Here is a 27,020-nt window from a genome sequence, read left to right as displayed (position 1 = left end):
CTACTTAGTAGGTACTGTTTTGAAGATTTTAATTGGCTAACCATAAGAGGTTAAGGCAAGGAGCCGCAGCAAATACAAATACAAATACAAATACATACACTTTGTAGAACACATCAAGGAAGATCAACCACAAGCCAAGGAGTGCATAGTTTAGGAAATCTGAATTTTATTTTGTGTAATTCAATTTCTTTGTATTTCTTTGAGTTGTAATTACATTCAACCTTGATTAATTAGTGGATTAATTACGTGTAGACGGTGAGTGTGTCTTCCATGGCTCCAAGTGTCTAGAACCCTCACCTTAGGAATCGTCTAGTTTAAAGCTTTGCAGTTAGCAATCTTTAATTTGTGCTTAGTTAATTGCTTTACTTTAATTACTTGTTTTGTATTGTCAAACTTGATTTGCATTGTTTAATTGCTTTGCATTGTTTTCCTTTGCATAAAAATTGACTTTTCATTCCTAATTGTGATATAAGTAAATTACTTAGAAAAAGAATTGTGTAAAGTCTTGAGGCATAGGTTTTGGCAAGGAAAGACTTGGTACTTAAGAGATCCTAGTGATCCACCTCTCTTTCCTAGAAAGCTACCTTCATTACTTTCCTTTTCTTTCTTGAGGTAAAATACTTTTAAACACAAAGCTTTAGTCATGTCAACTCACTCTTCTAAATCTAGTGAAAGTGATATAAAGTCCATTAAAACTCTTTTAAAACAATTAGCCAAGGACTTTCAATCATTCTCATATAGACAATTGGAACATAAGGCACAAATCAAAGAGTTGAAAATGGCTAAAGAAAAGGATGAAAACTCTCAAAAATCTAAAAAAATATATTCACATGCATCTAGTTCTCACAATCATGAATCTTTTGGGGAAGAAAGTCTTAGGATAAATGAATATTATCAACCACACCCTAGGAGAACTAGAAGAGAAAGAAAAGAACAAGAAAGCACTAAGGAGGTTAGGATAGATCTACCTTATTTCCATGGGAAAGAAAATGTAGAAACCTATCTAGATTGGGAAATGAAGGTAGAACAATTGTTTGCTTGCCATAGAGTAAGTGAGGAAAGAAAGGTACCCTTAGCCATCTTAAGTTTTCAAGGAAATGCTATGAATTGGTGGATTGCCCTAAAAAGAGAGAGACATCTCCACAAGGACCCTCCCATTACATATTGGAATGACCTTAGGGGAGCCTTGAGATGTCGCCATATTCCCTCATCCTACAAAAGGAAGTCAATGGACAAACTCCAAGGACTTCATCAAAAAAATCTAAGTGTAGAAGAATATTGGCAAAAGATGGCGATATATATAAAAAGGGCAATGATTAATGAGGACAACCATACCACCATATCTAGGTTTTTAAGTGGTCTCAAACTTGAAATAAGAATCAAAGTTTAACTTTTACCTTATAGAGATTTAAATGACTTGATTCAACTTAGCATTAAAGTTGAAAAACAAATTTTGAGAAAACAATCAAGTCAAAAACAAAGTTCATACTCTATATCTTATGACAAGGATGAGTTCCAAAGAGGGGAAGAACATATAAAAGAAACATCTCTAAAACTTTCCCAAAACCTAGCCGAGCATATCTCACACACTCACACTAGAATAATTCAATGTTTAGAATATCTTGGTAGGAGTCAATTAGCATCTCATTGTTCCAATGAAAGATCTATGATCTTAAGGAACAATGCTAACCATATTAGCCAAGAAAAAGAAACTAGTGAGAGTGAAGAAAATGAGAAAATAAAGAAGAAAGAAATAGAAAAGTCAAGTGAGGGGTTGTTTGAAAAAGAAGAAGAGGGATCTACAAAGAATGAGGAATATCTTACAACACCCCTTGCAAGCATAGTGAAAAAAGAATCCTTAAAGGAGGATTGCATAGATAAAAATGTAGTAGATTATTTTGAATATGTGCTAAGATATCACCAACAAGTGAAGGTCAAGTTATCTATAGGCACCTACAAAGATAAAGTTTTATGTGATGTAGTGCCTAAAGAAACTTGTCATGTCTTATTGAGACGACCATTGCAAAGTGTTAAAATTTCCATGCTCAATGGTCGTACCAACGAGACTACCTTCACACATAAAAAAGAAATTCTTCATGAAGGAGAACTCATGGGCCAATTTAGAGTTGATAAAACTCTAGAGCTTTTAAAAGGAAAATTCTTTTGGTCACCCATGAGGAAAGATGTTCAAAGACATTACCCTAGATGCATTTCTTATTTTAAAACTAACTCTAAGGCAATGTCTCATGAACTCTATGCTCCTTCACCTTTTGCAAGTGCCCCATGGGAAGACATAAGCATAGGATTTATATTAGAACTTCCTAGGACAACAAAAGGTTTTGACTCCAATTTTATGGTTGTGAATAGGCTCTTCTTTAGAGAAGTGGTAAGATTTCATGGATTACCTAAAAACATAGTTTTTTATAGAGGTCCAAAAGTTATATGCCATCCTTTGAGGACTCTTTTGGAAATATTTAGAACTAAGTTGAAATTTTCAATTTCTAGTCATCCTCAAACGAATGGTCAAAACAAAGTTGAAAATATAGCTATTTCTACTATGCCTAGGGTAATCATGAGAGACAACCACAACTCTAGGGATGAGTATCTTTTCCATATTGAGTTTGAATACAATAGGGTAGCTCATATAACTACTAATATTTCTCCATTTGAGGTTGTGTGTGGGCTTAATCCTCTTTTCCTTTTTGATTTGTTACCATTTCCTAATCCATAAGAATTTGTGCCTAAGGAAGGAATAACAAAAACTGAATTTGTTAAAAAGATGCATGAGAGGATTAAAGAACAAATACAACAACAAATAGAGAAATATTATGCTAAGTTGCCAAAAAAAATAGAAAAACAAAAGGCATGGCAACTTAATAGAATTGATTTTTATACAACTGATCAAACTAACTCATTTGCTTTGTTTGATGACTCTCATAGATGGACATTTGATCCGGGAGGACGAGCATAGTTGTCAAAGCAAAAGGCTGCTATCCGAGATCAACCTTGTGGATCTGAGGATAGATTTTCTCAAAAAGGAGGAGATGATGGACACCATCTAGCCACATACATCCCCCTACTAATGACGAGGACGAAGCCTTGGATTTAAGGACAAATCCTTTTCAAGAAGAAGGGGATAATGGAAGAGGCCCCGACACCAATCCATTGAAAGGCCACCAAAATGTCAAATTGAGGCAACCACTAGAGTTATGGTCAAAAAGGGGTCAAGAGGACGCATTCTACATGTCATAAACTCTAGTGTAGAGTAAACTTTAATTTCTTGTCAAAATTAGCATAGGAACTTTATTTGTAATTTTTCTTAGAATTAATTTTGGCACCTAAAACACCAACCTAGGTAAACTCAGAGTTTTTAAAAACCTCTAAATTTACCAAGGTCGGTCTAGAAAGCCCATGGAGGGGGTAAGCATACAAACTAGACACACCCCTCCCCATGTGGTCATTTAGGCTTCATTTTTGGGAGGGAATTCATTTGAATTTCCTTCCACTTTCTTTTGAATTTCCAGCCCTCTAAACACTATAAATTGAGGTGCTTGGATCTCATTTTGTAAGATTAATACATGAGTGAATTGCTGCCAAAACTGTGCCAATATCACTCTTTGTCCAAAACCTCCTAGGCTTTTAATCTTCACAAATTCGCCCTTTCCATGTAGAGTTGGCCTCACCACTCTCAAATTCTACCTATCATGCACCTTCAAGGTCACCACCACTCTTAGGAGGACCTTGTTCCATCTCCAATTCGTGTAGCTTCCGCAACTCATCAACAATTCCGAAAATATGAAGGCACAAATCCATCAAAAAAGGTTAGACATTTTTTTATTTTGGTCGTTGTATTTTTCTTTGTGATTTTCTTTATGTTCATGGTTTAGGGGATATAGTTTATTGTTCTCAAATAAATTAAGCAACGACATATTATAAGACTTTCTTTTATAGTTGAAGGATGCATTGTGTTATACGACAGATTATGGATATTTGTCAAAATCAAACTTGGATGCATAATAGATTTATGTCTAATAGAAGGGGATATAAAGATGCATTTTTAAAAGGAGTAAATGAATTTGTGTACTATGCATGTGAAGAAACGAATTTGTCAAATAGAAAAATAAGGGTTCCTTGTTCTAAGTGAAAAAAAATCTAAAGTCCTTCCATTTTGAAGAAGTTAAAGTTCATCTTTATAAGAAATGATTCATTCCTGAATATTGGTATTGGACATGTCACGGAGAAAGTGACCCAAATATATGCATAGATACTAGTCTTGAGATTTTCATTACACATGAGGAACACCTCAATAAATTTGAAAACATGGTTTATGATGTTGCTGGTCTAGAGTATGAAATAGATCATGATCAATAAATGGATGACTCTCCAAGTATGAATGAGACTTCAAAGATAGAAGCCCAAAAGTTTTACAAACTATTAGATGCAACCCAAAAAACCATTATGACCCAGATGTAATAATCACACTAAATTATCTTTTGTTAGATTTTTGACAATTAAATCAGAGGAAAACATGTGTCAAAGATATTGTGATCAAACATTAGCTCTTATGAAAGAGACACATCCTATTGTTAATCTTATTCCTAAAGATTTCTATATGACCAAAAAATTAGTCTCAAAACTTGGTTTAACTACACAAAAAAATAATAATTAACTATTGTGTTGATGGTTGTATGTTATTTTACACTGATGAAGAAATGAAGTTAAAAGAATGCAGATTTTGTCACAAACCACATTTTTAGATATGAGGTGTTGGTAGAGATAAATACAAAGAGGTTCCTATTAAAAGAATGCATTATTTACCTCTCATTCCTAGGCTTAAGGTATTATATGCCTCCATGAGTTATGCTCCACATATGAGGTGGCATCATGAAAATAGACGAGAACCTGGGGTGTTGTGTCATCCATCTGATGGTGAAGCTTAGAAACATTTTGATACAATGTATCCTGAATTTGCAGTTGAACCAAGAAATATAAGGTTAGCTTTATGTTCTGATGGTTTTTCACCTTTTAATAATTCGACTCCACATTATTCTTGTTGGCCGATAATTATCACTCCTTACAATCGTCCTCCAAAATTATGTATGAATACTCATTTTATGTTTTTTATATTAACTATCTCGGGGCCCTAGGCCACATAGCCCGAAAGGTAAAATTGATGTGTATTTGCAACCATTGATTAAGGAGTTAAAACAATTATGGAATGAAGTGTTGACATGATATTTCAAGAAGACTACTTTGAAATAAAATATCGGTCATCAGCGCGTCCAAGGGTGAATCCGGTTTTAAGAAGATTACTTTGGATAAAAATTTATCCAAATTATTGGGATCCCTGAAGCAAGTAGGGATATCCAAGACGCGTGGATCAACCCACTCGTAACTCAGACCGTTTAATTTAGAGTCGTCTGAGTCACTCACGTTTCTCGCACTACCAAATGCAGTGCGGGTAACATCAAATGACTCAATATTTACAACACTATTAGAGGAGTCAGAAGTAGAAGACATGACTAACCTGAATAATGTACGAAGAGTGAAAGTAAGTTGAAACACTCGACACTCGGAGCACACAACATAAACTCTAGTAGCGAAGAAAACATAAACCCTACTACGTTCAAATGCAACACTATTTATAGGTAATCAAAGAGGAAAGAGGTTGTTGTGTCATCCGTTCAGAGCCGTTAGATCCATATCCATCATTCGACATACAAAACGACACAAAATCTCAGCCGTCAGATAGATCTGAATAAACAATGTTCAGTAAACGACGACTTTATTCTAAAAAAGAAAAATGTCACATCTTTGCCAATCACTTAATGCTCTCAAACGGTCATATCTCACCTCGGGAACTCCAATAGTCATCTCTTACTCTTTAGAAATTAGTTTCTCCGAGCCTAAGGGGCAAGTGTACCGGACGAACCAGTCTCGGTCCTGGTGACTGACTACCCAAGTCAAATAACATAAGAAATGCAATGAGTAACAACAGTTACAAGTAGCGTTGAATGAGTCAAGGCGCATCCCGAAATACACAGGAATATCTTCGACAAACTAGCTAAAATAGATTAATTGAAAGATGCACGCCCCTGATAATGCGAGACCATGATGCATGTCAAATAATAACTGATATATGACCCATCAGAGCTAGAACCCATAAACCAATACTATTAAGAAATCCCTTTGTGGAGGAGTAAAGTACATTTTCCCCATTTAACCAGAATACACTTTTAAACTAGAACACTTACTTGAGCGTCAGATTACCTTTTGCAGGTAACCCCCTGACCGATCGAGCATCAACATTTGAGGAAGGAGAATTGAAGTAATTAAGGGATCACCGATGTTAGAATTAGATACCTAAAAAAGAGAGGGTAAATTGTTTTTGAAAGATTTTCGCAATGATTGAAGGTAGAGTGAAAAGCTATGAAGAATCAATCAATTGATTTTCTGTTCAACTCAATACAAGTTCATTTTAAGTTTGTTTCTAGAAAATCAACTAGTTGTTTTCACGAAACAACCGGTTGTTTATACCAGCAAAATGCAAAACAATGTTAAAACAATGTATGAGTATAGGGATAAAGAGAATCACACAAGACGTTTACACTGGTTCACTCTTAACCAAGAGCTACATCCAGTCCTCGGCTAACCACTGAGAATTCACTATGTAATCAAACCTAGAATACAAAACACACACCAAGAGTGATGGTCTTGAACCCCTCAAGAACACACACCACTCTTTGGCAAAACAACAATTTCCATAAACACCTTTCTGAAACTACCTTACACAAGAACACACAAAAATACAATGTTCAAGAATAAGAGAATAGAATACACCTAGGTATACAAAGCTTAAGTTCAGAAGCGTTAAACAACCTTTATATGAACTTAATCAATTGGTCAAAGCAGTTAAACCAAAAACCAAAGGTTGTTGGAATCATTTAAAACAGTTCAAACCACTTAACAGAATTCTGTTAAGGTTTTCACAAAAACAACCAGTTGATTTATCGAAACAACTAGTCGATTTTGTTTGATAGCAGAGCCAAAACAAAGCTAAGCTTTTCCAGGCCATTTTAAAAACCACTAAGTTTCAAATAATTGGTTGATTCGACATTTCAACAGGTTGAAATCTCACAGCCTTTTAAAAAACTTATCTTTTCAAAAAGATAAAGATTCAAATAAACTTGGATCATCTTAAGGAGTGAATTGACAAGTCAAAAACTACTAGACAACACACACACCTAGCAACAAGGTCTTCAAGCTTTCCTCATGGATTTAGAGACATCAAAGCATCTTGTTCAACAACCAACACGTCAGCAATTGTACGTCCAATTAAAGGTACTATCTGAGTCCCTCAACCTATACAGGTACAATATTAAATAATTTATGCATAAATACAATTTGGAAAAAAAGTAAAAACAAAAAAGTGAAATATTTTTTTATAAGTAAAACTAGTTTAATCATCAACTAAAATTATGATTATAAAAAAATTAAAAGAAATGTTTTCCATAAATTGATTTATACTAAAACTATTTTTAACATCACAAAAAATATTTTATTCTCAATTTTTTCAAAAATTTCATCTCTATTCAATTTAGTATCTCCTTTATTTTCTTCAGCATAATCTTATCAATTTTTTTTATTTTCTATTATTTTTTTTATAAATGGAATCAATCTAAGAATATATATACATATATAAAGATTAAATTATATGGATGTATTTTCATTAAATATTATATCGTTAATAATTTTATATATGAAAATAAATTTTATCAATTCAATTCTTAAATTATAATATTACCCATATTAATTTGATTAAAATTGAATAAAAATATAAAAAATATTAATTTTAGTATATTTTGAAAATTATATAATATAATTTTGATTTAGCTAAACAATATATTAAATAATTTTAAATTAATTTTTTAAATATAATCTATGTAAATTTTGTAAAGACACGATAAATTATTTAAAAACAGAAATCGTACATCTGAAAGGAGGCATAAATATTTTAATATTAAAGTGAAAAATTTATAAGTAGAAACAAATTAATTATTCAAATTTTATTTCGAAAGAATTATTATTTCTGTAAAACTTGATTTCCTTTTTTTTGTTTAACTTCTCTCTGAAAATTTGATAAATTTATCCATCTTTTTGAAGAATGAATTATGTCATAGAAAACCTGGTGAAAAATAAAACAAGTATGTCTAATCAGTTTCTTCTTTAGAGTAGGTTCATCTTCACTCTATTTTCTTGAGTCAGTTTTGAGAATTTTTGCATGTTTGGGAGAAAATTGGATGCATGTGGGGTTTATAGAGTTAGAATGAATCTTGTTAGCTTAGGATTATAGGGGTATATTTAGAATGTTGATTAAGACTTTTTGTGTACAAGTTTAGTCTTGTGAGTTTTGTGGAGTTGAAACTTTTGGTTTCGTATCGAGCAAACTAAGCATGTAAGGGAATCTAGTTTAGTTTTCAATATTACCTTAAGATAGATGATCTGAATGTGAAGGTGACATGGTCACATTATTTTGAAACTTTTGTAGGAATTCATGTGTTGATTGAATTGTGTTTGAAATTAAATTTTATATTATTTGAATATTTTGAAATGTTGAATGTGTTTATTAGTTTTATGATAGAATATTGAACATGAACAACTGGTTCAAGTTGTGATCAGTTAGAAGTGATTTGTTCAATGATAGGTAGAAAAGGAATTGAAAAATACATATTGAGTCATTTGAATATGTGTAATATTTTGCAAAAAAAACACCTTAATTTTTATGTAGACTCGTTGGACAAGCCATGTGCTTATTAGGTGAAATTCATTTAATAAAGCTATGAGAGCTTTGGTCTCCAAGTGAGCTAGATTTGTTAGAAGAGTCTTTTAAATAAAAACTCCTAGTGGTTTGGTCATTAGGCAAGCACACTCTCACTGGGAAAAATTTGTGGAATTAAAAACCCGAGAGCTTTGATTGTTAGGCGAGCCTTTTAAATAAAAAAACCTCTCAATGTTTTGGTCCTTGGGCGAGCATATTCTTGTTGGGCGAAATATTTTTATGAAAAACTTCTAGTGGAATAGTTGATGAGGTAATATTTTGTTCGTTGGGCAACTAAAAGTGGTTAGTTGTGTTGATGCCTTTGGTTGGACGACCAAAATGGTAATCGGGTAAACTGCAACATGTGCTTAATTTGGTGGGTGATAAAATATTTTCTTAAATTTGATTAAGCATGTTTCTAAGTATCTCTAAATGTTAAAATTGGTTTATTTTTCACTATATTGTTATATTTGACTAATATATTGTATTTGAACATTATTATAATCTAATGGTTGGTAAATTTTAATTTATGGGTGTTTAAATTGAGTTAGATGTATATGTATGAATTCCATGGTTTCATTAGATTATGGAATGTGTGGATGTTTTGTTATTAGGTGGCGAGAGTCGATGAATGTTCATATGACTTAGTTTGCGATGTGAAAAAATAACTAATTTGGCAGGTCATAAAAAGATTTACCCTATCATATAAGAGGACTTAGTTCTTATGTAGTTGTGTTGGAGAAACAACATAGTGAATATAGTATAACAAGTGCAAATCTCTAAGTCAAATTCAATGCAAGTGAGTTTTAGAAGTAAAGTCAGATGTTTGTCATGTTGATGTCGTTGAGTTATGACATGGGAGGTAGTTATTGGGATTGAGATTTAGACTTAGTTCTAATAAATGTTAACATTTGAATTGAAATTGTATTCATTATAGTAAATGAATGAGATCTAGTTAAAATATGTGTACATAATTGAATTTATACATATATAAGTTTTTGTTTTAAAACTCTAACTTATCCGGTTTTGTGTTTTGTTTATCAATAACTGTGATAATCATATATTACACGAGAGACGAGTTGAGAAATTAAAAAATAATTTTATTATGTTTTGTATATTTACCTTTTCTTAAAATATTTCTATGTATATATCTATTTTAATTTTTTTTGAGAAAAAGGTTTATTTTAAAAAGTTTATTTTCAGAAAATGGTAAATATTAGTATAAATGTGATAATTATTATGGATAAATATTAGATAATATAACTCTAACGATATATATTACAAAATTAATCTCACACTCAATTATACAATCATGATTCATTATATATAACAGATAAATGTATATAATATTTATATTTATAATCTGTTCCATGTTTTGATTCATTATGCATATAATCATTATGCTAAAATTACTATTCACTCAAAATTAACTTGAACCATCTTGCTGCAAATTAACATTTAACTAAAATTATACTTATAAAATGTAATTCATATATCCACTAATTTTTTTTTCAGTGCAAATCAAACAAAAGAGTTTTGATTATGGAGAAAGTGATACTTTTGTTTTGTCTCTATACAATGTGCTGGCGTATCATATTCTGCTTTGAATATCGAAATTTAATATAGTTATGCATTTGATTTGTTCCACACAATCTTTTCCATTGAGTAGAAGCAAAAGACATTTTGTACAGTTGAAGCACTCCTACAAACTTTTTATTTTATCTAAATATTTTCTTTATTCTTTTATTACTTCTAGCTTAGATGCTTAATATTTTGAACTATTTTTATCATATCATGTGTATATGTCAACAAAACACAATCACGTTAAAATAAGTTCAAACTTAACATTATTGGAAAACCTATTGAATCACTTTCAAATTTAGAATACAAGCAAAAATTAAGTTCAAAACTAAATTATTCAACACTTAAAAGATAGAAGCACCTATGTAATCAAATTTAACATTTTGAGCATAAATAAACTTTAACCGTTTTAGTTTAAAAGTCAAAGTACCTTATAAATTTATTAAATTAATTTTATTAAGACTTACCAAGCATTCTCCATGTACGCCTAAAGTACAAAGAGTTTTCATATTATTATAAATTAGTGAATCCGCATTTTTTATTTATTTTTACTATTACTATATATATATATATATATATTTAAATATAAATCCTCTCGTATTTATATGTATGAGAGATATGTTATTAGGGTTCAAGAGATTTGAGGAATGAGAGAGATAAATAAGAGAAAAAAAATTAAAAAATTGTTCTACATTCAAAACTGTTTTTGATAACTGCTTTAAATAGGAGAATCAATCTCTACATTCTCCTGCCAGTTAAGTAACTACAAATAAAATAAAACTAATGTACCAATCTCTCCACTTTTAAGTTAGAACAAATAAAATAAAATTTTAAAATTAAAAAACTGCTTATTTAATAAAGAAGAATATCAGTTTAAAACAGAAAAGTAACCAATATCTCCACTCTCCTGCCAGTTAAGTTAAAATTAACGTACAAATCTCTCCACTCTCCTGTCAAATAAAATAAATAAAAATTAAAAAAATGTTTTATTAACTTCTAAAATTATAAAATATCCAAATAACTAAAATAAATTAATAAAACAAAATATTAAATAAACATAAAATAGGAAAATAATTTAGAGCGGTTAATAAATGTGGAGAATCTCCCATTATATATAAGCATATATATAAATATAAGCATAGATAACTTATAATTAATAATGTTATGTTCTAACGTAATAATGTGTATTGATGATTACTTAATCGAATTTAATGAGTATATACCTTTGTTGATCATGATTCATGAGTGATACCTTTGTTGACCTTCTTGGATCATAAGCATCTTCAATTGCGGAATGCTTGTGTCATTAACATTTGACTTCTTTGAGATGCAATTTTTTGGTAATCTAAATTTCATATTTTTCTATTATTTTTGTTATTAAAAATTATGTTCGGATTTTTTTTAATAATCATGCACTCTAGGATAATGATTTCCATAAAAGGATGATCTCATAAAAAAAACAATAAATTCTTCATTGTGTATATATATGATCATACCATTTATTTGAAAATGCATAAATTTATTTAGTCTTTATTAATATAAAAGTTTGATTCCTATATTTATTTTAATATTTTTTTACAATAGATATAATATAAAAAAATAAGTTTGATGTCATGAAATAGTCTCATTATGAATGCTAATATCTTTTTTTTGGGTGGCAATGCGGGCTGGCCCGCCACGCATAGAATTTGTGGGTTGATTTTTCCAACCCGTCCCGCATAAGGGTTGGTCCGTGGGCCAGCCCGCATAAGAAATATTTATTAAAAAAATAATTTTTTAAATAAAAATTTGATTTTTTTTTATTTAGATGCATTAGGTAGATGATTTCATAATATTATTTCGATAAAACATGCGTAGTAAGATGTTATTAAAAATTTTGGGATATAAAATATAAGGCTACATGAAGAAAATATAGGGATGTGAAAAAAAAAGTATACATTTTAAAGTTATGCGGGTTATGCGGGCCAACCCGCTCCGCCCCGCACTTGGCCCGTGCGGGCTACGGGTTATACGGGGCGGGCCTAAGCGGGCCAGCGGGTTGAAATAAGCAACCCGCCCCGCGTTTTTTTCAGCGAGCCGCGGACCCGCACGGCCCGCCCCACTTTACCATTCCTAATTTTTTTAATAAAAAAAAATTGCGGTATAAGATATTTTGCTTTTAGAGGATCTAATTATAATTTTAGAACATTTCTACTCGGAGATGTTTTGGAAATATTTTGGATTGCTTAGAATAACTTTTTTTTACTGGAGTTGTGTGATGTGATAGTCTACATTTAAAAATAATAATCAGTTATTTAATTAAGGTTTAATTCTCTTGTAAATTTGATTATTTTTAATCTAAGTTCTTAATGAAAATAATTTATTTTATTAAGTATTTAAATTTTTTTATATTTTTTATTTGAATATTTTCAATCTAAGTTCTTAATGAAAAAAAATTGTTTTATTAAGTATTCAATTTTTTTTATATTTTTTAATTGAATCTTTGTGGTTTAATTTTGTTGTCATTAGGATAAAGTGAATATTACTTTGCATTGTTAATGTCCATGTGTTTTTAAATGGAAAATAAAAAAATAATATAATTAAGTTTTAAATCTCATAAATTGAATATGTTTAATTGAGTTTATATTAAAAATTTGCTTTATTAAGTGTTGAAAATCTCTATATTTTTCAATTGTATCCTTGTCGTGAATTGAATATGGTGACCATTTTGATTTGTAGCCTCAAACAAAACACCATCTAAATGAAAGGACTAATTAACTTTTTTTTTTGTTGAAGTTTTTGACAACTAAAGTTGGAAGGTTTTAGCTTTTATATCTTTGAAAATAACATTTCAAGCTAAATTTTTAACTTTGCATTTAAAAAATAACATCATTTTAAAATAGGTTTTAAATTATTTAAAAAAATAATTTCAAAATAATAAATTTGATTATGAAAGTGTTCTAGAATAAATAATCTAAACTAGTTAAATATTAATTGGATTACCCATTCTAGAATTTATTCTATCATCACTAGCAGGAACATAGGCGCTCCTGCCCATGTGCATCCGCATTTTTGTATGTATGATAGATATGTTATTGGATTTCAAGACATTTGAGAAATAATAGAGATAAACTAAGAGAGAAAAAAATTGAAAAAAACTACTTCTACAACTGTTTTAATTAGGAGAATCAATCTCTTCACTCTTCTGCCAGTTAAGTGACCAAATAAAATAAAATTAATGCACCAATCTCCCCACTTTTCTATGAGTTAAGTAAAAATAAATAAAATAAAATTAAAAATTAAAAAACTGCTTATTTAATAAAGAAGAATATCAGTTTAAAACAGACAAGTAACCAATCTCTCCACTCTCCTGGTAGTTCGTGATAACAAAATAAAATTAACTTATCAATCTCTCTATTCTTCTATCAGTTAAGTGAGAACAAATAAAATAAAATTTTAAAATTAAAAAACTGTTTTATTAACTTCTAAAATTATAAAATGTAAAAATAATCAAAATAAATTAATAAAACAAAATATTAAATTAGAATAAAATATAAAAAATAATTTAAAACAGTGAGATCTTTATATAGGTATAAATTTAATAATGAGGTTTATCATAAGCGCATTTAGATTGCCTAATTCAGAAACCTTGGGATAATTTTTTTTAAGCCCTAGGATTTTTAAAAATGTGATGCAAAAAGAATATTCCTTAAATAATGGGCCGAAAAGGAGAACATGTAAAAATGCAAAAAGGTGAGTCTCTCCCTTGTTTATGAATAAATAAAACCATATCAATTTCAACCTTCACTTCATTATCTTTTAAAATTATTTTTTATTTTAGATTTAAAAATTCAAAATGTAAAAAGTATAATTTCTAAAAAAAATTGAAACACAACATCTGAAAATATCTTTAAAAAAGTTATAAAAGTAAAAAATGTATTAAAGAATCCAATTTTAAAAAAAAAATTAAAAAAAGTTTCATATATTTTATTATCACATTATCTTTTTATTTAAGGTCATTTTCGTAATTTAAAAAAATTGATGAATACAAATTCCGATCGCATTATACTCTGTTTCTGTTTTGGTGCAAGTGATTCAACCAAAACTGGTTCAGCACAAAGAAGTAGTTCCAATGACCGGTAACGAGTTTCGCTTCTTCTTGTCCTGCGACATCAATCTTCCCGTCACTTTCCGCGTTGAGCGTCTCGAAGGCAGTTTTTCCCTTTCCAAATTCCCCGATTCAGGTTTCTTTCACACTCTTTTCTAATTCCTCATATCATGATTCAATTCCCCAATTATCTGCTCTCAGTTTCAGTACTTCTGCAATCTCAAATGTCCATCAATTAAACTCCATGATTCTGCACTTCACACTTTAGTGTTATTTGCTTATTGCAGAAAATGATGACCCCACGGAGAATATAATCCCGGAGTTGTATGTGGAGTGTGCGTTGTACATTGATGGTGCGCCGTTTGGCCTTCCCACCAGAACCAGGTTTTATATTTTTAATTGTGCTATTTTGATTCCTGTATATACTTCACACGTGACGCAACTTTGGTATCAAAGTTTAAAGAATGCTAGGATAACACTTTCAATAAACTTTAATCAAAGGGAGAAAATGCGTTAGAAAGCCAGTGTTAGAGAGTGTGTTCCCATCACTGTAACCTTGCTAGTATGTACTGGAGGAATAAATTTTATGGGATGACATTTGTTTTGCTTATTTAAAGATTTGGATTCAATTGGGTGGGGTTTGTTAACCAATTTTTGGAATGTTTTACCCAATCGGCAATTTGTCAATAGTTATAATATTACATTGAAATTTTAATGTATTTGAGAATTTTGATATTTTTAAATTATCTGGTGAAGGTTGGAGTCCACTGGACCACCATTTTGTTGGAATGAGCTCATCACTTTAACAACTAAATATCGAGACTTAACTGCTCAGTCACAACTCACCTTCACTGTAAGTTGCAAATTTAGCTTACAAGTTTATTTATGCTTCCTTCAAGTAGTGATAGAACAAAACTTGTTTTGTGCCAACTATGAATTGTTGCAAGAACTAAATTCTGGTTATGTCTGAATTTTATTAGCTTCCGTTCTACCAAAATTTTGCTTTAAAGTGCGGGCTTCATTATTTCGGTAATGTTGATGTATGGATAATAGGTTTGGGATGTTTCACATGGAGAAGGATTGATTGGAGGAGCTACAATTCTTCTCTTCAATAACAAAAAGCAACTCAAAACTGGGAAGCAAAAACTTAGGCTTTGGACAGGAAAAGAGGCAGATGGAACATATCCTACTAGTACACCTGGAAAGGTAGTGAATGTTTTTAAACACGCATGAGTGCCGTTTTTCTTTTTGGTTTAAATTTTGATGAAATCTTTCTGTCTTATAAAACATACTTTGGTGGTTTGTCATCATTAGGTTCCCAGGCACGAACGTGGGGAGTTGGAGCGTTTGGAAAAGCTTGTGAACAAGTATGAACGAGGCCAAATTCAGCGAGTAGACTGGTTGGACCGCCTCACATTTAGAACTATGGAGAGAATCAAGGAACGTGAAAGCTTGAAAAATGAAAGTTCTCATTACCTGGTTGTAGACTTCTGTAGTTTTGAGCATCGAGTTGTTTTTCAGGTATTATTGCATCTTAGTTGTGTCATTTCCCATGGTATTAGTCTCACAAAATTGCCTGTGGTATACTTGGTTAACGAACAAAAGTATATATATTTTTAGTAAAATGTTAACATGGTATACTGGTCCTCCCTCCCCTTATTTGAAATACTCCGGCACAAAATGGTTTTGTATTTATGATCTCTGGGTTTAGTGTAGCAACCTATGTAGCACAGACACTAACACGGATACTGATATGACACATAGACAGAGACGGAGATACGTATAATCTCTAAAATGTAGGACACATGAACACAAATATATATATTGTTGCATAATCAGGAGAATTATGCTGTAATTAAGTGCAGATTCCATTTTATATTTATTAGGAGAGATTTGTTAGTGATTTGATTTTATTTGATTTGTACAGCTTTAAACAACCATTATAATTGTCTTTTATTACCTATTATTTCCTTCCTTAAGTAGATTGTAAAACAGTCTATAAATAGAGACTGTAATCACATTTGTAAGACACATCAGAAATACATTCCTTCTATTTCTTTCTATTCCTTTCAACTTGGTATCAGAGCCATTTCGAGCCTATCCTAGCGAGTGTTTGTGTTGGGCCTATCGTGCCACCCGCTATCGGGCCGCTATCGGACCACCCATAATATATTGTCCCACGCACGAGTTGGCAGTCTCGGCGTGAGGGGGGTGTGTTGGAATCCCACATCGACTAGAGATTAGAGCCTTTCATTGTATATAAGTGGGTGCAAACCTCAACCTCATGAGCCGGTTTTATGGGGTTGAGTTAGGCTTAAAGTCCACTTCGTAATATATATATTATATAATTATGAATTATATAAATTAACAATAAAAATTTATGTACACAACTATGTTTTAGTTTTTTTTTGTAGTAGAAAGATAATAAAAATTTATACAATAAATTTGAGTTTTTAGAAAATTATGTATTTTTCATTTTTAAAATTGTGTTAGAACCGTGTTAAAATTGTCACAAATCCAACAAATATTTTTTTAATTGGACACTTTACGGATAAGTTTCATATGAGTCTCTTACGAGTGTCGGTGTCCGATACGTGTATCCGACACAGACAAACCATTTAAGAGGCGTGTCCGAGTCTTGTCATCCCTAAAATGCAGTCTTGGGTTTGCATGCAACTTATATTATAAAGAATGTTAACACTCGATGCATAGACCATCTAAGTTATCAATGTATCCTACCCTGCATACTGCTGTAAAGTTATCAGTTTACCAGGGGACCCCTGAACTTATTGATGCAGTTGTTGTTATTCTTCAAGAATATAATAAACGCTGATACATATCTTACATGTGCATTAACTCTTATTTCTTACAAAATGTAGGAATCAGGTGCAAATTTTTTGTTGCCATCTCCTATAGCTTCAACCAATGATATTGTTATTGTCTGGGATCCAGAAGTGGGAAAGATAAATCCCTCTGAGCACAAACAGTTAAAGCTGGCTAGGAGTTTGACTCGTGGTGTCATAGACAGGGATCTGAAGCCAAGCTCAAATGAGAGGAAGTAAGCTTAAACTTTTGTAGAAATGTAATTTCCCTGTTATATCAATCAGATTAATGTTGGAAATGATTTACCTCCTCAGAATTTGAAATGATTAATTTGTTCAGTGACACACACATATGCACATATGTATGTTACACCCATTATTTCTTCACACACCCTCTCTCTCTGCCTATAACTAATTTTTCTCTTACAAGACATCCTATTAACATAATAATAAACAACACATAAAAGTTATAGCTCTTTGGCGCAATTCAAACCATAGTAGCCGACAATTAGCAATCTTGGTGATCCATCTAACACAATAAAACATTTACAAAATTAAAATAGATTGAAACATATATAGAGTTCACATTAGTACATAATTGCAACATGTATCAGTTTACAAGGAATGCAATGCAAACATCAAATCATTAATCAATCAATCAATCATGAATAAAACATAATACAAAGGCAAAAGGAATGAGTGAGTAGTTCTTATATTTGCTATGAAAAATATTGAATGCCTAAGAAGAAATTCAAACCATGAAAAGGGACTGACAGTTTTCAAATAGATGCACAACAGTGGGAACTAACTTGTGACAAATGATAGAAATTTACTTAAATGCAATAGCAAATGGATGGGAGAAGAATTGGAGTTGAAGTTTCTCAGTTGAAGCTTTGGCAGGTTGAGAATTGGACATGACAGCAAGAAGAATGATAGGAGAAGAAATGAGTTACATAGGCGAAAAAGCAATTAGGTCAATTTATTCAAACTAATTAAAATGTTTAGATTGACACTTTCCCTCTTCTCCAAATCCCCCCAATATTGGAGGAAAGCCAAAATTAGATTAGAAGGGATTTTGCTCCCTCCATTCCTCTTCCCTTCTCTTAAATAATGAACCAAACAAAAAAGGTTTACAAAATCCTGACCTTCCCTCCCCTCCATTTCCTTCCAACCAAACACTATGCTACAGAAAGAGGATATGTTCATAGCAGATTTGATGCAACGCTTCAAATACACGTGGACATTTTGTTATGTAATAATGTCAGTGTCATTGACCATAGTTCTTAGATTACCACATTTTAATGGTGGGTGGTTAAACTAAATGATTTCAGATTTAACTAGGATTTTATTTAATAATTTAACTTCAGTAAAACAATTTTGGTCTGATTTGTCCAAGGAAATTTGCAATTGAAAAGGAAAATGTATTTATGTGAAAGTGAAAGAATTGAAATAATGTATTTCTTTCCAGGACCATGTGCTTCTTCCGTTTTGAAGGGATCTAGACCATATTTCTGTTTGATAAATGAAAATTTAATTATTAGGATTCTTTTCTTATTTGTCTAGTTTTAGCTGTAAGTACTGGGATTTTTTTTATTAAGAGTTAGTATTATCTCTTCTGACAAACCTTTTTCATTTCTCTAATTGGTTTTGTTATGAATATCATTTTCTTCCCTCTATAATATTGTACTTCTTTTCTTTATCATATAAATCATTCTGTAACCTTTTTATTTGATCCTTTATGTCAGGTCAATTCAGAGAATACTAAAATATCCACCAACAAGGACTTTGAGTGGTGATGAGAGGCAGCTCTTGTGGAAATTCCGCTTCTCTTTGATGTCTGAAAAGAGGGCTCTTACAAAGTTCCTTCGTTGTGTTGAATGGAGTGATGTTCAGGTCAGCCTTTATTATTGTGGAAATTAGTAACAGATATTATGATAAATGATTTTTGGTATGTTGTAGGAGTGGTACTTAAATGTATGTTAGGTTTTCTGAAGTAGTTAATAAATAAATAGTGCATTCTGCACCGATTCTCCACTTGTAGCAGCTGTGATCATATCTCACACATTGTGTATTGGCTATGTTTATTTAATCAATTAGAAAGATCAGTGCATATTTCCTTTAGAAAAATCTGTTTTCAAAAGGGTATTAGTGTGACCATTTACTCTAATTATCAAATGTGGGGTATAATACCGCATTAATCAAGAAAGACTCTAAGTGAAACTCTAATAAGGATCTAGATCTAAATGGCTTTGCTGTAGTGGCTCTTGATGTAACACATTTTCATTATCTTATCTTCCTATCTCTATTTCATTTCTTTTTTCCCCCTTGAATTCTTATTGCTAAAAACGTGGTATAGTTTTTCATTTTATGATGCTGTTTTTATCCAGGAAGCAAAACAAGCATTAGAATTGATGGGCAAGTGGGAAATGATTGATGTTTCTGATGCACTGGAACTTTTGTCTCCTGTTTTTGAAAGTGAAGAGGTAATTTTCAAGAGAGATCTTTGGGAAAATTGTAACCAATATGGGTGTATGTGTACAGAGAGAAATCTAAGCATTAATCATGAATGTAATGCCCTCAACACATTAATAACGGAATACACTTATTATCAACATACTTAACTATCAGTATCAACAGACATAGTGGTAAGAACCAAGAAAGTTTCCTTTAGTTTTCCCACATTATTATTAGTTTGAAAAAGAAATTTTACCAGATAGCAGAGAAGAGTATTACAACTAGAGATGAGGGGGGAGAATAATGTATCTTCCTTAACTGAGAAAAGAAATGTAGCAAATCAGCCCAATCTCTCTGTACCTTAGAAATTTCCTTGATACAACCATGAATTGAACAAAACCAAAGAAAGGCATAAACATAGCATTCCAATACCAAGTGTAGGAACAAAGATGACATTGCACTCCCTGCCTTACTGTTGTTATAGATGTATGACTTAATATTGCAACTACTTTTTCATTCAAATGGAGAAATTTGTACATCTTTGAAGAACCAAATGAGGGCATTTATAACGGCTTCATTTCAGGTCCGTGCTTATGCAGTTAGTGTTCTTGAAAGAGCTGATGATGAAGAGCTTCAGTGCTACTTGCTTCAATTGGTTCAGGCTCTTCGGTTTGAGCGTTCTGACAAATCTCGTCTTTCACATTTCCTTGTCCAACGTGGTAGGTGCACGAGAGTTTAAAAGCTATTTCAGGTGCTGATTCTAGTTAAATCTGATTTTTTTCTGAAAGAAACCTGAATTTTGTCAGCATTATGCAATATTGAATTGGCAAGCTTTCTTCGCTGGTATGTGGCTGTTGAACTTTATGATCCTGCATATGCCAAACGATTTTACTGCACTTATGAGATTCTGGAGGAGAATATGATGAAGGTTTGGAGTCAATTTTCTTAATATGTACCCATTTACTTTACAAAGTTTTGCTTCTGTGATGCTTATTATCATGATGAATCATTTTTCCACTTGTCTACATTGGGAAAATATTATTTCTAAAGATTGCATGTTGTGGCTTCATTTGTACTCCTATTGTTAGAGATGCTACATCAACTAGAAATATAGTTAAATTATAGTATATAAGTGGGTGAAAATCTCACCTTATAAGTAAGTTTTGTAGGATTGAGTTAATAATAAACCTACTTTCTAATATGGTATCAAAGTTTGCCTATCTTAATGAAGATTGTTGGACACTCAAGATGTTAAGTCCTTGTTGTGAGGGGGTGTCTTACAAGTCAGTTTTGTAGGGTTGAGTTAGACTAAACTCATTTTCTAATACCTAATACCTACTGTAGAAAACATTTTCATATTTCACCATATTTTAAAATTGTTTCACTCTATGAATAAGTAGATTCTTTAATGTGTCATCATGGTTTCATCTGTGTGGCTTAATTTTGGAGTAATTCATTCTCGAACATCGGAACATGACAATTATGCTCATTTGTCTTAGATGGCAGCTGGTGTGAATGGAGAGGAAGATGGGTTTAAACAGTGGCAGAGTTTGGTACGCCAGACTGAATTGACAGCTCAGTTGTGTTCGATCACTAGAGATGTAAGGAATGTTCGTGGTAATACACAGAAGAAGATTGAAAAACTTAGACAACTACTTTCTGGTCTTCTCAGTGAACTTACCTATTTTGACGAGGTAGGTATAAATAATCTAACATGAAGCTGTATGCATTTATTGTTTTCACCTCTTACTTTCTTCAATTAATGATTAATGTTGAACAAACTATTAATTTCCACAATTTATTTTATTTTCAATAGTTGTATATAGTGAATTTGTTGAAGTCATTAAAATGTATGTTTATTGTTGCTATGTTTTACTTGTAGCCAATACGATCACCTTTGGCACCTGGTGTCCTCATTAGTGGTATTGTACCTTCAGAGTCATCAATATTTAAGAGTGCACTGCATCCTCTGCGCCTTACTTTTAGAACAACAAATGGTGGAACTAGTAAAATTATATTTAAAAAGGGAGATGATATTCGGCAGGACCAGTTGGTATTCCTACTTATCCTTTTTCTGTCTCATTGTTATGCATGCAAATGAGTACATGCGTGCATTGACGCACCAAATATACATGTTTTTCCATGTTCTCATTCACGCACATGATAGATATTCAGAAAACACGAGTTCAATTATATAAATGTTGGTTTTATGTAGGTTGTTCAAATGGTATCCCTAATGGACCGATTACTTAAGCTGGAAAATCTTGATTTGCACCTCACACCATACAAGGTGCTAGCAACTGGACAAGATGAAGGCATGTTGGAATTTATTCCATCTCGTTCATTGGCCCAGGTATGGTGATTTATGCTTTTTAAAAGCTGTTTCTTGTATTAGCATGTTGCTGCTTCTTTTCATAGCTGAAGATTTCTTGCATTGACATATAGTAAGGGTTTAAGTTTGATACATCAAGTGTTAATTTCTTAACATTTAGTTATAAGTTGTAGCATATTTACCTTTTTTAACTGACAAAGATGCTGGAGATCTGACACTGACTAGTGATATGACTAAAATAAAATGTATAAGTGTAGTGCCAATTTCATCTTACAAATCAGTTTTATGGTGTTGAGTTATGTTCAAATTCAAGTTATAAGAAAAAGGCTTGTTAATTTAATGCTTTTGGTCTATGTTTTATGAATCTTGTTTTATCTTTACTTTCATATCTGCTTCTACACTGAATTATTTTATATTATTGGTTGAAGGAGTTGAAAATGATTCATTGACTTAGGCATCATAACATTGTAGAAAATATTAAAATATCTGGAATTTTGTAGCTGTGTTTTAGCCTGGTCACTTGATTTATGTATAAGTTTATATGTTTAGTTGCTAATATTTCTGTGAGAGATTTTATTTTATAGTGTTCTAAAAAAGATCACGTTGGGAATAAGAATTCAAATACCTGTCAGGTTGCTAATTGATATTGGATATTGAAATTTACTAATAACATATTTGCTTAGCTCTTTAGTTTTTTATATTAAATAAATGATCATGTTGGTTGTAGGATGCACAATCTTGTAATTGCTGTACTAATATATAATCTTTTCTTGACTAGATTTTATCAGAGCATCGTAGCATCATAAGCTATTTGCAGAAATTTCATCCTGATGACCATGGGCCTTTTGGAATCACAGCCACCTGCCTTGAAACTTTTATAAAAAGCTGTGCTGGCTACTCTGTTATCACATATATACTTGGTATCGGAGACAGGTGATTGCTAATTTTATTCATCACACACCATTTTACATCCAACTATTTAAGCATTGATATGTTGTTTGATACTTCTAATTTTGTTATTGTGATGTGCTGGTGTGATCACGTGAGCAACCTCCCCCATGGCCGCCACCCCCAATGAATTTGGGGAATTGGTTGTTAGAGAGTTGGGTGGGTGTGAATGTGAACCAAGGATAGTTGTTCTTTTGGGTGTTTTATGGTCTATTAGCTATCAGAAATTTCACAACCAGGATGAAAAGGTTGGACTTGTTATTATGAAATTATCTGCATGTCTTGGTTCTATGACTTTAACATCTTCAAGAGATTTTTGTCTTTAGTCCTTACACCAGATACGTTGCTTTGGCTTTGTTAGAAATATAATAAATATCTAGAGATGTATGTAAGAATAAAATCTCCTATAATTATTTTTATTTATTGTAATCAACTTTATAAGATGAACTCTAGTCCATACAATCGTTTTCAGAATCTTTCCCATTTATTTTTCTCTTTCAATTGGCTTTTTGACAATCTGATCATGCTTATACTGAAGACCTTCATTCATTTTAAGAGTAAATGCCCTGTTCACCCCTTCCTCGATAATATTCTACCAATTGATCCTTAAAGATAGTCAACCAAATTCCTCAAGATTACAAATGTGGGACACTTCAGTTCATCAGTTATTCTCCGCCTATTTTATAGTACATAAATATTCCATAAATAAGTGAATGTGTAATAATTTAGTCTAAGTCTTTGGAAGAAAATCATTACTGGCCCAAATTACTCCCCTGAAATATTGACTCAAATAAATGAATGACTAAAATGTGCTATTTTTGTAATCTCGAGGAACTATTTGGTATTTTTTTCATCAGACACTAAATTGGGTTGAGTGTTTTTTTTTTCAGGAACTGGGTATTTACTATTATTTTATCGTACTATATTTTTTTACTGTTCCACTGTTTCATCAGATTTTGAAGAGGATGTATCACCCTCTTTTATTGTATTTTATTGGTAGGAACTGGGTATTTACTATTATTTTATCGTACTATAGTTTTTCACTGTTTCACTGTTTCATCAGATTTTGAAGAGGATGTATTACCCTCTTTTATTGTATTTTTTGGTAATCAAATTTCATAATTTATTGAAAACATTTAGGTACTTCACTTAGTTTGGTAATGTTTGAATAGTTGTGAGAGGCTAAGTTTCATTTCTGAATGTTTACTGTTATAGTAAGATGTGTCTAGAACTATAAGGATGGCTGCAAGGTTTTCAGAAAGCCATTAGAGAATTGAAGAATAGGGATTGGACAATCTTGTCCAAACATACTTTAAGGAAGGGGATGGCCCTGCTGATTGATTTGCAAATTATAATTCATCTCATGATGAAAGATTGAAGACGTGGACTGCATGCCCAGAACAGTTACAACCTTTGCTGGTAGCTGATAGGATGGGTATTGGCCATGTTAGGAGACGAGTTTTTGTGTTCTCTGTCTTTGTCTTTATATTTTCCTCGTAAATAAAAAAACAAGCAAATATCCAATTAGCTGCAGAAACTGAGTGGGAGAGAGAGGTTTAGTGGGTGAATCTGCTTATTGATCTTGACCTGGAACATGTTGAACAACTAACAGCTTGCTGAAAACCTTTTCACACACAAAAAACAGGTCAAACTCCATATGCTTGGTCCTGGCATGGTCAACATGATTATGAGTGAGGGAACTGCACGATGATGTGACACTGAACCTGTGGAGTCAGGGAAGAACTGCATGTTCGATGAGCTGAGTCTGAATCCGTGATAAGTTCAGTCCTCAAGAAAATCCTTAAAATACCCCTGTAATGTTAAAACTTAAAAATTAAGAGCATCTTCAGGGTTTTGGGAGACTGCCCTATCATGGACAATTTGCACGCACGGGCTGTGATCTGTAACACTATATTGGCTGCAACAGCTGTGACACCAAACATGATTCTACAGTGTTCAAATAGCTGCCACTGGCCACTGTGCTGCTATAGCGTGCTTTTGGAAACCTAGGTTTCCACTGAACAACGGCCCCCACTCATTCCATCAATTAAAGAAGATAGAGGCTAAAATGGGGAAAAGGGGTTGAAAATAAATGAACCAGGCTCTCAACCAGTTTCTAAACGAAAGTTATTCCTATTATTTGGTTATCAAGTGCTGCTGCCATTTGTCTATCTTATACATATAACTAACACAAATGATTCCAAGATTGTTTCCCCATTTTCAAGTGAAGAAAGATAATAAGATTAGATTACATCACATTATTCTAAATTTTAGATTTTGTCCCTATTTTGACGGAACTTTAATTTTTTGGGCAGGCATTTGGACAATCTCCTCCTTAGAAATGATGGAGGTCTTTTCCATGTCGATTTTGGTTTTATTCTTGGGCGAGATCCTAAGCCATTTCCACCTCCAATGAAGCTTTGCAAGGAAATGGTTGAGGCAATGGGTGGAGCTGAAAGGTACAGTTCCCATTGATGATTCACTTTATATTCAAGGTTGTTGTGATTTGTAGCTTAAATTGTGAGATAGTGATTGATTTCTTTGCCATGCAGCCAATATTATACAAGGTTCAAGTCCTATTGTTGTGAAGCATACAACATTCTTCGCAAATCCAGTAACCTAATTTTAAATCTATTTTACTTAATGGCGGGTTCCAATATTCCTGACATAGCTTCTGATCCTGAAAAGGGGATTCTTAAGGTGAGATTCCTCATTATTTAATAAATAGGTAAATAAACTGTTAACTTTTTCTTATTCCTTCACATTATGGATGTACAGCTTCAGGAGAAGTTTCGGTTGGACTTGGACGATGAAGCTAGTATACATTTCTTCCAGGATCTGATTAATGAGAGTGTGAGTGCATTATTCCCTCAGATGGTTGAGACTATCCATCGTTGGGCTCAATATTGGCGGTAACCCCAATATTTATTGGGTGTTATTACACTGACCAATTAATCAGGTATTTTTTATTACTATTCTCAGGAAGACGGGTAGAACCCAAATGTTATCTTTGACCGACTTAGTATTAGTATACAACTGCTTGTTTTGATGTATGGCTTTAAGCTCTTAATTTAAATCATAATCATTCCAAAGCACCTTCCGTTAGCTCTTAAAAGTGCGACGCTGACATATGATTATCGGTAACTGATTGGAACGTCATAGTAGCTGCAATTTTCAATTCTTCAAGGTTGTTTCTGTCAAACAGAAAGATCTCATCTACTGAAAACCTGTGCATGCTAGACAAATTGAAATACAAGTTATTTTAGGTTTCTTTCTCACACTATATCTCCTGTTTCCAGAACCTGATGCTGTCTTTAGGCTTTTAAGCAGCTGAAATAAAGTATGCTTTGGAATTCAACAATCAGAGAAAGCCCTGACTGCAGATGTATATATGGACTTCTAATTTCTAAACTAATTATTCTTAATGTAGTGTGATATTGTTGGCAACAATGTAAATAAAATTAGTTTTCTTTCATTCTTCTGGTTACTGTTTTTATTTTTTTTATCAGCAATAAAATTCTGGTTACGGTTGCATCAAGGCGTCACCGTAAGTTATAAAATGCTTATCATACCAATGTTCGTTTAGGTCAAATTGATTCTGCCATTTGTAAATAAACCCTCTTACATGCTCATAGTCTATAGTTCGATGTATGTGTAATGTAAATAACTTTAGCTGTGATGTTTGCCAGTTAAGGTGTTCATTACTTTAGGTCAATCCAACCAATCAGATACTCTAAACCAAACCAATTAAATCCAGTGGTCATTGGTTCGAATATGTATTTATCATATACAAATCCAATTATTAACTATTATATGTGAAGTTGTATCATATAATTAAAGGTACTTCCTGAAAAAATATACTAATCTGCTAAATTTATTGTTTTGGTTAGATCCTTTAGCATTAAACTACTACCTACGAGTTCAATTTATAGAGTTGGTAAGAAATTAGATGTTAGGTACCTTTTTCGGTGTTCTCAG

The 27,020-nt window shown here is 32.0% G+C and overlaps 1 protein-coding gene and 1 pseudogene across 1 annotated transcript; both read left to right on the top strand.

Moving 5' to 3' along the window:
- Positions 1 to 3,982: 3,982 nt before the first annotated feature.
- On the top strand, positions 3,983 to 5,235 carry LOC150028980 (uncharacterized; annotated as a pseudogene).
- Positions 5,236 to 14,424: 9,189 nt separating this feature from the next.
- Positions 14,425 to 26,517, top strand: VPS34 (vacuolar protein sorting 34). The gene is made up of 18 exons (XM_068611912.1): positions 14,425 to 14,622; positions 14,774 to 14,870; positions 15,243 to 15,339; positions 15,540 to 15,692; positions 15,801 to 16,007; positions 17,366 to 17,544; positions 19,054 to 19,201; positions 19,696 to 19,791; positions 20,346 to 20,481; positions 20,569 to 20,690; positions 21,262 to 21,456; positions 21,645 to 21,815; positions 21,978 to 22,115; positions 22,873 to 23,027; positions 25,358 to 25,501; positions 25,595 to 25,742; positions 25,821 to 26,001; positions 26,342 to 26,517. Exons 1-17 carry the CDS (start codon positions 14,511 to 14,513, stop codon positions 25,956 to 25,958), a joined length of 2,436 nt encoding a protein of 811 aa, XP_068468013.1. The 5' UTR covers positions 14,425 to 14,510; the 3' UTR covers positions 25,959 to 26,001; positions 26,342 to 26,517.
- Positions 26,518 to 27,020: the final 503 nt, after the last annotated feature.

The sequence above is a fragment of the Phaseolus vulgaris genome, chromosome 2 (genome assembly GCF_051622355.1).
Source record: "Phaseolus vulgaris cultivar YP4 chromosome 2, ASM5162235v1, whole genome shotgun sequence".
NCBI classification, from domain to species: domain Eukaryota; kingdom Viridiplantae; phylum Streptophyta; class Magnoliopsida; order Fabales; family Fabaceae; genus Phaseolus; species Phaseolus vulgaris.
Note: the sequence above shows the minus strand (reverse complement) of the source record. Positions and strands in the feature narration are given on the sequence as shown.